At 38.0% G+C, this 12,320-nt stretch overlaps 1 protein-coding gene across 3 annotated transcripts in view; it reads left to right on the top strand.

Annotated features, from left to right (window-relative positions):
- The window catches only part of KLHL1 (kelch like family member 1), a 187,620-nt gene that overhangs the window by 129,191 nt on the left and 46,109 nt on the right, over positions 1-12,320 (top strand). For 2 of the 3 annotated variants that reach the window (XM_063125995.1, XM_063125994.1), the window contains one exon: positions 3,679-3,903. In XM_063125995.1, the coding sequence (XP_062982065.1) occupies positions 3,679-3,903 (225 nt within the window). Of the gene's footprint in view, positions 1-3,675; positions 3,904-12,320 lie in introns of all 3 variants that reach the window. The other variant, XM_063125993.1, reaches the window with a different exon arrangement.

Here is a 12,320-nt window from a genome sequence, read left to right as displayed (position 1 = left end):
TGTAGTTTGAGGCTTTTAAAAGTTTTATAGTATTTTTTGGTCAGGTTATTATATTATATGTTAAAACTGTTGTGAACTGCCCAGAGAACTTGGGCTATTGGGCAGTATAGAAATGTAATAAATAAACTTTTTAAAAATCCTGTTATTTTTTGTGTGAATTACATGCACAGATAGTCTAACCTTGGGGAAGGAAAAAATGGAAAAGCCATCATTGTACGCCATTGAGAAATTTCAGTAATTTATGGGTGAACAGCTTAATGATGACATTCTGCATTCTTCAGGGGTGTGTGTGTGTGTGAGAGAGAGAGAGAGAGAGAGAGACTGAATCCTGTTATAATGAAATCTAGAGTGCTGTATTAGAGAATATTTGGGCTTTACTGGTAAATGTAAATGTTTATTTGTAGTTTCGATTCAATGAATTAAAGTAAGAGACACTAAGAATTTCCATTAAAAGGTCTATAAATGTATAAAAGTTAATACTACTGATACGTTAAAACTTCATGTTAAATTTCATCATTACAGTTCACCATATTGACCTCTACAAATCTTCTTCTCAACTTTTGGGCAGCCACAGCGAATCTTGCAACTCTGTCACAAATTTGTCAGCATCAGAGAGCAAATATATAACTTTAACTTGAGCATCACTATCCAATATATCCCATAACAGATTCAAAATAAACTAACTTTTACATATTTATGGGCACTTTCTAATGAAAACCTTTTCTAGTATCTTTTTATTTTTACTTCTTTGTATTATAGAGGTTTTGTGTGTTTATCTGTATTATTGGTGTATGCATTTGTTAGGGTGACCATATTTTGGAAACCAAAAAGGAGGACAACATGGTCGCCCCCAAGGGGGCGTGTCCAGTACCAAGGGGGCGTGCCCACCCGAACATAGCCTTGGTCACATGTCTGATTTTACAGCACACATTTAAGACAAATCTGTTCTACATAACATCTTAATGTTAAAATCACTGAAATAAAGAACAAGTGAGAAATTCAATGTATCTGAAATTAACTTCACTCACTCCTACTTTTGTAGGTTTTGCTGTACTTTGAAGCTTTTGCTATACTCTGTGTGTTACATTCTCCCCTTCCCTCAAATATATTTTCTGACTGTATCTTCACTCATTGCAAGCTGATGCTGTTGTTAACAGGGTTTGCTACTGGCCCCAGATCTGTTTCAAATTTGGTATGGCTAAAGCTCTACCTAAAAGCTATCATGGTGCCAACTTTCAGCTCTTTATCTTTAAAAATGACAGTTTAAAAAATAATAATTTTAAAACCTCATTTTTTAAAAAAAAAATCCTAAAACATCAATGGATGAACGGATCTGTTTCAAATTTGGTGTGGCTAAAGCTCTACCTAAATCCTATCATGGTACAAAGTTTCATCTCTTTATCTTTAAAAATGATGATTTTAAAAATAATAATTTTAAACCTCAATTTTTAAAAAATTCCTAAAAAATCAATGGATGAATGGATCTGTTTCAAATTTGGTATGACTAAAGCTCTTCCTAAGAGCTACCATTGTGCCAAGTTTCATGTCTTTATCTTAAAAAATGATGGAGTTATAAGCATTTTTGTTAATTCCCATTAGAGCTGCCCTTTGAAAAAAAAATCCGATTTCCCCTCCCCCTCCCAGATTTGCCATCAAAAACCCGGGCAAATCCGGTCATATGGTCACCCTACATTTGTAAAGTTGATATGACCATGATGGTTGAAACAACAAATAAACATTTACATTTACATTTGTTACCCATTTAAGTTGTCAGACACCATACTACTTTTTTCAAAACCCCTTTAGCTTCTCATGATTTTCCTCGGAGTTTTGCTTGAAGCTAAACTTCCAATTTGCTTTGGATTTATCTTTAGATTAAATTTGTACATTTTTTTTCATTTAAGAGTAATTGCTATATTATTCTAATAAAAGTATTTTTCAGGAACATGGGTGGGAAATAGTGATGAACAGTGTTGAACAGGTCAGATTCCTTGGCTGAAAGGGTATATCTAAGAAATAACTCTTTTCAAATTTAAATTTATACATGAACACTGTAGGAGTTGGTGAAATACAGAAAGCCCCAAATATATGTTGCATTTGAAGCATAGCCTACCCAGAGTGTGACCTCTGCCTCTTCTTGCTTCCTGTTGTGCACTGGGTTAGAGGGAGGCAAGGCATACATATTCCCAAATACTTACAAAACTGGATTAATAAGAGTTAATTAGATGAGAAATCCATTCCTAAATGTTTTCTGAACTAAATGTATAACTTATAGTGCAAAACTAATTCCATATCAATGAAAATGCAGTAGTTGTGTAGCTATGCTATATATATATATATATATATATATATATATGCAAAAAGATACAGTGGCATAGTCCATAAAATTTTCAACCAATGGAGAATGTATGTCACATTAATATACTTTACAATACCAATAAACCACGATATAAAAGAGTGTTGTACTTGGTTCTTTCTAATTAGTGAATTAATTCATTTATATAAGTTTCAATTTTAAATTAAGCTTGGTGGAAAAACACTTTAAAGATAATTGAATACAGAAATTAGTCCATATTTCTTGTAGCTGAGCAAATTAGAAGGGAATTTAATATATCCAGTTGGGTATCACATTATTATTGTTCTGTTACACTGGGATACAAATAGAATTCAAATTACCTCTCTCTCTTTTATTAAAGCTTTAAGAAAGTTTATTTTTAAATGGATTGATTATACACACACACATATCATGGAGAAACTGTTTTATCAGACTATAAGGGAAGAGACTAAAAATAATTAATTACAAAATATTAATAAATGTAGTTTTCTCTATTAATGGTGGGAGAGAAAGCATGTCTTGAATGTGTGAGTGTAAGAACAAAGTACAAAAGGAGTTCAGTTGATACTAGTAATCATTACTCCAGAGTATTTTAAATTCAGCTCATTTAGATATCCTATCCACAAAAATATGGAGTGCTTTATTTTGTTTTCTGTTGCTTGAGACTGTGAATATGCTCAGGCCACTTCTTATGTTACATTTGAAGTGTAGGAGCTGCTGCAACAGAGCTTGTTTTTAACACTAGACAGCTAAGGTGAGAAGCCCTGACTCAAGTGGGAGAAGCTGAAGCATGATAGAAAGTAGATAAAGAAGAATTTTTTTCATTTAGGCCTTAACCAGAAGTTTAGATCAAACAAATATGGGGAAACACAGGGTTTTAATCAAAGTAGTTGTAAATTCCTTCATCTTGTAGTAAATTCCTTCATCTTGTATTGAATTATTTGGTATGCCTACTTCCTTAATTAGCTAGCTACTAAGAAAATAGGGTGAACACAGTCTGCAAAGTTCTGCTTCTGAAGCATGAAAGAAGGCACACAATCTCTACAATTATCTGGATTCATTATTCTTTAATTTTTCCAGGAATGTTGATTTTTTCTTTTCACAGAGACATCAAATTATAATAGCACAATCATATATGTGTCTACTCAGAAGTAATTCCTGTTGAATTCAATGAGACATACTCCCACATACATGTGTATAAGCTTGCAGCCTGGAGGTGTTTATGCTTTTTAACAAGTAAAAATGGAAAACCTTAGAAGTATTTTCATTTCTGTTTGAAAATCAATTACATAACTCCATTTACAAATATTCCTATTAATTACAGTATTAATGTTTCTCAGCAGGTGCTACGACCATAGAGAAGTATGATCTTAGGACAAATATATGGATCCAAGCTGGAGTGATGAATGGCAGAAGGCTGCAGTTTGGCGTGGCTGTCATTGATGACAAACTCTTTGTGATTGGAGGTCGGGATGGTTTAAAGACATTAAACACTGTTGAATGTTACAATCCAAAGACAAAGGCATGGACTGTCTTACCTCCAATGTCAACCCATAGGCATGGCTTAGGTAAGAATTCAATTTCCCATATCAAAATGTGCAACATTACTGGAAAACTCATTGATTGCAATTAATTTAAGTGTATTCTGTAAATATATTGTGTAAATTGAACAAGGAAGTTAGTAGCAAGGATGTGGGAACATTGGGCAGTATCCAACTGTATCATCCCATTACGGTGGCACAAACTAGGGCCATAGCTAGATGGAACGATATCCCGTGGCGATTCCCAGGATCATCCCTGTGTGTCCACATGACAGGGGATCCCGGGAGCAGGGAGGGATCCCCAGGATCTCACCCTTCCCTTTGACCCTGCTTTTTCCATGGTCTCGGGCTGATCCCGAGACTGCGGAACGTTTGGACGTGTGTCATGGTTTATCCTGGCTCCTCGTGGTTAGTCGCATGTAACAGAGGGGAAGATCTTGTAATAAAAGTATTGGGGGTGGGGTCGGGGGTGCAGAGAAAATGGTTAAAAAAACCTTAACTTTTGCTCCTCCTTTAAGGAAAAAAACAAAATGGTGGGCACGACATCCTCTCCCTCTGAGGTCATCGTGCGCTGTGTGTAAATGGGGAGATCTCACGATAAAAATATCATGAGATCCTCACCCACCCACCCCGTCACTCTAGACCCAGTAGGTCTAGCTGAGGTTTAGGTTTCAAACTGTGCACAAAAGATGAATCCCACTAAAGGTACATTTTCACAAGTGCAGTTGTTCAAGCAGTTATGCAACGGGTTGTCATTACACTTACGCAAGCTGTTGTGCAACTGCAATGGGCAGCATTGCTGGGCTCTTCACACAGAGGCTTTCAGCATAGCGACACTTCTTGGAATGCTCAGGTGAGTAAGTGATGTCATGTGGTCTCCTGAATATTCAGGAACTGCTGCTGGGCTGAAAGTGCCTGTTCTAAGAGCCTATGCAGGTGCAAGCAAGAATTGGGCTTTTAGAGCTTTAGAAAAGCTCTTTGTTACATAGTGTTTTTTAATGTGTTGGGGGGAAAGATTACTTAAAGCTCTAAAAACCCTGTTCTTGCTTACAGCTGCATAGAGTTCTCAGCTCAGCAGCACTTCCTGAATGCTCACGAGAGCACACGATGTCATGTGGTCTCCTGAGCATTCCAGGAAGTGTTGCTGGGCTAAAAGCCTCTGTGTAGAGAGTGCTGGAACAGAATGTGGGCATTTTGAGAATTAAGATACAAAGAGAAAGCTCCTTGGCCACCTCCTACACTTACAAGGTAAACGGAACCCCTGCTTCCCCAATTCCATTTCATGTAAACTCTCCCCCTTCCTGAGAAAGAGGCAGGGGAAAAAAACACTTGCCTCTTTTTCTGGGAGGGAATGATTTTATGGAAGTAGGGGGCAGGGTTGTATGAAAGAATTTTATTAAAGAAGGGGCCACATAGGAGACGGGACATACAAGTGGGGTCTGCAACAAAATCTTGCAGTGTTGAGTGTTCTTGTTTAGTGTTTCAGCCATTCCACTCCCCACTCCCCTACAGTCAAGTCAGCATTCAGTGACCATTGAGCATAATCTGAATTGACTGTTCAGGTGTTTGGGTTTGTTTGTTTTCTGTTTTAAGAGGAGTAGATTCATAGGTGCCCAGTCTCGGCTACATTTAAAACTTGGATTCCTCAATTGATATCTATAAACAACTGTCAGTTACTTCCCAAGAGACATTTAAAAATAGACTCAGCTTTTGAAACTGTGTACTTTATGCACTTTTTAGTGCATCATAATACATTGCACCATTTGAACATGCACTTCAGAATATACTTTTCTTCCATTCTTAGCTAGTGAATAATGGATTATTATTTCTTTCAAAGAAAGGCACTTGTAGCTACAGCTCAATGATCGAGCACATCTGTTATATGTAGACAGTCGCCATTTCAGTCTTTGGCATATTTTTTTGAAGAACCTCAAGTAGCAGGCTTGGAAGACCTTGACTTCACCCCTTGGGAAGCTTCTGTCAGTCAAAGTAGGCAGTGCTAGGCTAAATAGACCAATGGGCTTATTTAGCATAGAGAAGCAACCAATACTCATAATTAGCCTATAAAATACAATATACCAGAACACTGAGTTGCTATAAAATATGAGGGCGTGTCCTCCCTCTTGTCTGCCTCCTAAGATTCCCCAGGTCAGTAGAATAATTATTTAATAATGGGAACATAGAGACTTGCATTATGTTTATATCCTGTGAATATTTATAACACAAGTTTCCTTGTGTTTTAAAACTAGTCAGTAATAGAGACAGACTGGGGCAGTCTTTCCTAACTTGGTGCCCTCCAGATGTTTTGGACTGCACCTCCCATCAACTCTACCCAGCATGACCAATGTTCATTTCATTCATTAGATTTCTATACTGCCCATAGCCAAAGGTCTCTGGGTGGTTTACAAAGATTAAAACTCTAAAAGTGCAGTATAATAGCATAATGTAAAATCATTAACATACAAAAATGTAAAAACAATTTTAAGCAAGCAACAATGAAAAGGACCCCTAAAAGGCCTTATAATATGCTGTCAAATGCCTGAGAATAGAGGAAAAGCTAACGTGTCACTGAAAAGATGGCAAGGTTGGCACCAGGCAGATCTCACTAGGGAGAGCATTTCACAGTCAAGGGGGCACCACTGAGAAAGCCTTCTCCCCTGTTGTCATTCTCCAAAACTCACATCCAGGAGGCACTTGGAGGAGAGCCTCCAGATGTTGACCTTAGTGTATGGGTAGGTTCATAATGGGAGAGACGTTCCATCAGATATTGCAGGCCTGAGCCATGGAAGGCTTAACTGTTCAAAACTAGCCCTTGAATTAGGCCCAGAAACATATAGGCAGCCAGTGTACGTGAGCAGAATCAGTGTTATGTGTTCAAATTTTCTAGTCCCAGCTATCAATTTGGCTGCCACATTTTGTAGAAGCTGCAGATTCTAAAGCATTTTCAAAGGGTCTGCCTTTGAAAATGCTTTAGAATCTGCAGCTTGTACAAAATGTGGATAGAGTGCATTGCATTAATCTCGTTTAGAGGTTACCAGAGCATAGCCTACTGAAGCCAGGTTATCCCTGTCCAGATAGAGGTGCAATTGTGCCACCAACTGAAGCTGGTAGAAGGCACTCGTGAGCGTCAAGTAATAAAGACGGTTCCAGGAGAACCCCCAAGCTATGAACCTGCTCCGTCTGGGGGAATGCAGCTCTATCAAGAACAGTTTGAACAATCTCCATCTGGTCAGAAGAACCACTTACTAAAAACATCTCAGTCTTGTCTGGTTTGAGCTTCATTTTATTAGGCCTCATGCAGTCCATTGTCACAGCCAGGCACCAATCTAGCATATCCACAGCCTCACCTGACGAAAATGAAAAGGAGAAAAAGAGCTGCATGTCATCAGCTTACAGATGGTAACATACTCCAAAACTCCTGATGAAACCCTAACTCAGTGGTTTCATGTGGATGTTACATAGCATGTTCAGGGATTATGGGAGTTGTGAAACATCTGGTGGGCATTAGTTTGCCTGGTCCCCTGGACCCCTTTCATCTCTGTGTGTGTGTGAGAGAGAGAGAGAGATGGAGAGATGAAATTATGTAGCTCTTACTAGCTCCTTGCAGTCTCCCAAACAAGTGCTTCTGTTATAGAATAATCAGTTTTCCTGGTGCTAGAATTGTACACTCACCCAATTGCAACTATTACAGCCATTAAAGTTGTACTGACTATGATCATACTACTGTTTTGGACAGTGTTGTGACATCACTCTGGGGAGAAGTATGTCTCCCTGCTCTGTCTGCCTATGCCATTTTGAATGAATCATCGTTTGTTTTCTTCTTGAGAAGCTGGGCACTCCCTTTCTCTAGTGTGGGGGATGCACATCTTCCTCTTCACATACCTCCAAAAAGTTTGGATGTAACCATAGGTTAAAAACACAATGAAAACAAAATGTGTATATAGAAAACTAGCACATCAGGAAGAAGACTAAGCTAAACTAAGCCTTTCCCCCTTAATACTTTACTTTTCTGTGGTTACGCTTTTTAAATATCATTTCCCCAACTGTGTTCTGGTACATCCCAGGACAACTGTGCATGTATTTTCACTGCACTTGTAGATTGGCCTAGTAGCTACCAAGTGGGTTTCTGAATCAATTAATACTTAAATCAACTCTTCCATTTTTTATTTTTCTGGAAGAGAGGTGCCTATGCCAGTACTGTTTCTGCTGTCCTGTAAAGGACTTGAACACAATTACTAATCTTCAAGGGGAATCCCTGCTGGTTGCAAAAGCTTCTATGAGAGGTGGAAGTCCTAACATTTTTATGCTGATGTAAGGCTGCCATGTACTGACTACGCAAGAAGCCACCACTGTGCTGTCTCTAATGTGTATGAAAATGCTGCTGTGATTAAAGGTCCAACAATGATATGGCACCCTTAGGATATTCAGGGTGATAATGAGGAACAAGAGTTTGTGTTTACTTTCTGTATTACAACTTTAGACTTGAAAATAATAATTACAAAACATAAATCACAAAAAATAAACTAAGATAGAAAAGGTAAAACAACAACAACGTAAAGAACAAAGTGTTTTTTAAATGTTTTAAGCACTGTGTTTAATAAGAAGAGTTGGATAACATTTGTTTCATGACTCATTACCAAAGAAGTTAAAGTTGCTACTGATTTTACAACCTAAGGGATGTTAGAATCCATTAAACTGTTGGCTTCCTGTAACTAAGTTAGCTTTTCTTGTCTTCATTGTTATGGCAACGATTGTATCTTTTCCGTAGAGATGGTTGAAATAACAGTGGAAAAGATAATGGTGGAGAGATTATGGTTCCCAGGATTTCTAAGGGAGAATATTATATAAAAAGGGATGCTTTGCTCTAACAGATCAACAGGTGTTCCTATATAGATGCCATTTAACCTTAAAATGGCATGTGTGAAGTGGCTGCAAGAGCTAGGAAAAGTTTGGGGCACTGGATGCTACAAAGTATTGAGTGGGGAGGGCCTCAGCCGCAAGAGAAAGTGCTGCTGCATCGTGGTGCATGTGGCACAGCCATGGTGAGAGGATGGCATGGTAGGGGAGGGTTATACTAGAGCTGTTCTACACACTGTTCTCTGTATGTGCAAGATGCAGAGCTGTGACCAAATTCATCCTTAGGCGCTATTTCAGTTAAGCAAATTTAAAATACACACTTCCATATAAGTAACCTCTTCCACACTTTGGCTTGGATCCAGCCAAAGCTCTTTATACTTAGCTCATGTTGAAATTAATAGGATTCACATCATTACTAAGTTTTCATGCAAAGACTTGGGGAAAGCCCCAGGTTTGCAGAAGTACAAAAAATCCTTAGAAAAGAAAAACCCTAGGGGGGACCTCAAAAATAGCCCAATGAGTATTGAGTATGCCTCACTGGAATACTATGGAATACTGACTGGATGTTGGGGGATGTAAAATTGAGTGAGACAGGAAATAGAATCATGGAGGACGACATAGCTGGTTGACTGGAGCAGTGAATGGCTACATTCGACAACGCAACGTGTTGTTGCACGTACCACATGTTTCCTTCATTTTTAATGTTCAGGCATGAGTGTTGATGCTTCTGCATCCAAAATGGCACCACCCACCACATACCCATACAAGAGGGAGATATCAGTAGGCTTGCTGGAGCCCCAGGGTTTGTGAAGTACAAAAATTCCGGTGAAAACCCCCAAAGAGTATGTGTGTGTGTGTGTGTGTGTCTGTATGTTTAGTGGGGGTTGCTGACTGAGGATTGAAAATGCTCAGTGGCCAAGGAATTCTGACTGATTGGGAAGGGGGAACAGGGGAAAAGCATGGCTGGATGACTGGAAGCTTATACCTGTAATTTAATGTGGAGAAATGATTAAGTGGCACAGGTATAACACTAGATATGTATTTTAATTGGTCTTGTAGTGTTCCCCACGTATAGCCATTCTTATGGACATTGAGTGAACATCAGTTATATGGATTACCCCCTTTGGTATTCTATGTAAAGAATCCCCTAATCAAATACTCTGTCTTTTGTTTTTGAGAAAAAGTTGTTCACTAAATGCTGCAGTTTCTATAGATTTTCTTTCTATTAACTGCTCTCCAAGTTGTTTTATTAGCCCTTCGTCTAATATGTCCTCTAATGAAAAGATTCCTTATATACTTCTTTCTTTCACATGAAAATAATAGTGGTTTGTGACATCCTGGAATTTCTAGAGATGCCAGTATTCATTAATACTATTTGAAGAGTTCCAGTTCCAGATTATGAAATGGACTCTAAGTGGAATGCTTTGGAAAGTGATAATAAATAATAGCTGGTTCAGAAAAATGCGGCCATCCAAGCATTAAGTGAGTGAGGCTGCACAGAACATATTTTCATTGGCTTCCAGTTGGTTTCTGAACCAAATTCAAAGTTCTGGTTTTAAACTTTAAAGACTCTAAATGGATCAGGCTTCAGTCCAGTCTATTGAGGTGTATTAAATTCTGCATGGTGTGGAGAAAATTGATAGGGAGAATTCCCCCACCTCTCATAATACTAGAACCTGGGAATATCAAATCATGCTGAGTAGTGGGAAATTAAGGACAGATAAAAGGAAGTTGTTTTTCATACATGTAGAGTTAAACCATGGAATTTGCTACCACAAGTTGTGGTGATGGTCAACTTGGACAGTCCTTAAATCAGATTAGACAAATGAATGGAAGATAAGACTATCATGACGGCTACATATTACCATGAGAGGCAGTATGCCTCTCAATACCAGTTTCCAGTGTAGGTTATGTGGTGAAAATATATGTGGGACAGGTCCTTTTCAACAGTGGCATCGAAATAGTGTAACTCTCTTTTTGATCCATCATTTTGAGCTTTTAATCACCAGATGAAGACTGTCTTCTTCCAGAGACCTTTTGAAGTTCCTTCAGCATCTGTTGCATTAATTGAATTTTGGCTGATGCTCATCTTTCTGGTGTGTTGTCTTGTGCTTAAATTACTTTGGTTTTATAATTTCTTGTAGTTTTAATTCTTCATTAGGCACTTTGTGGGTCCACAGATCAAGATGGCAGGATATAAATATTTTGTGAAATAAAAACAAAATATGAGTGGGAAGTGGGAACAAACATCATAGTACATGACTGGCTCAAGTTTACCCAGAGAGCTTCATGAATTTGAACTGAAGTCTCTTTGTCCAGTCTACTATTCTGTATTTGAGCTCTGACTATCTCAAATATTTTACCTGCAATGTGGCACAGGCTTTCTTACATTAAACAATGAACTGCAATGAAGAGTTGTATGTGTCAGAATATGTCTTAGTGGCTGGGCAGGACAAATAAAAAAATCATTAGCCATACTCTGCACTGCTGGTCACTGCTCATAGATTGTTGTTATTTGGTATTGATTAAGTGTCCTTAATATCCAGGTCACTTTACAGAAAAATAATAAAAACTTACAATCTAAAATTCACCACATGGAGAGGGCAGTACTCGGAAGAAAGGAAAATGGTGAGAATGAACAGGTAAAGAATATGCATTCAGTTAAATTGGCATGAATTTAGGCTATTAGCTCCATCCCACGTACTTGTTTCCCTTGAATTATCCCCTACAGTGCTAAGCTGTCACCGTTGCTGTTGTTGCTAGCTAAATCACACCCCGGGGGGCAGCGCTCCTAAGATCCTTTGTATACCAGGAAATGGGTTTAAGGCGGGACATGTAAAAAATCATAAAAAAATCAATGGATGACCCAATCCGATTCAAATTTGGTTTGCTTAAAGCTCTCCTTAATATCTATTACAGTGCCAATTTTGATGTCTTTATCTTTAAAACTTACGCAGATGTAAGCATTTATTATTTATTTATTTCATTTCATTTCTACACCACCCAATAGCCAAAGCTCTCTGGGCGGTTTACAAAAATTAAAACCATGAATAGCATAATAAAACAACCAACAATTTAAAAACACAAATACAAAATACATTATAAAAAGCATGACCAGGATAAAACCACACAGCAAAAATTGATATAGGTTAAAATATGAGATTAAAACAGCAGAGTTTAAAGTTAAATTAGGTGTTAAAATACTGAGAAAATAAAAAGGTCTTCAGCTGGCGACGAAAGGAAAACAATGAAGGCGCCATTCTTTAATTTTTCTTTAAATTTATCAAATCCTGCTCCTGTGTCCCAGTGGCCACTTGAAAAACAACAAATGATTCGCTCCAAAAGTAGTACCAAAATAGGTTGGGTCTTTTGCCTTTGAAGCACAATTAAAGCAGGATGCATGGGAGTACTTGACAGTCAAAGCAGATTAGAAACTGGAAAACTTCAGAGTACTTCACAATAAAAACAGATTATAAACTGGAACACATTGGAGTCCTTTGCACGAAATTCACAATGATTGCACAGTATAATCCTGGTGTGATAAAGCTCTATATTTCAGCAAGTGATTGGGACTAAGGGACTGTGCC

The sequence above is a fragment of the Elgaria multicarinata genome, chromosome 5, assembly GCF_023053635.1.
Source record: "Elgaria multicarinata webbii isolate HBS135686 ecotype San Diego chromosome 5, rElgMul1.1.pri, whole genome shotgun sequence".
Taxonomy (NCBI): domain Eukaryota; kingdom Metazoa; phylum Chordata; class Lepidosauria; order Squamata; family Anguidae; genus Elgaria; species Elgaria multicarinata.
The sequence above is the reverse complement of the archived record's forward strand: the minus strand, read 5'-3'. Positions and strand labels throughout refer to the sequence as shown.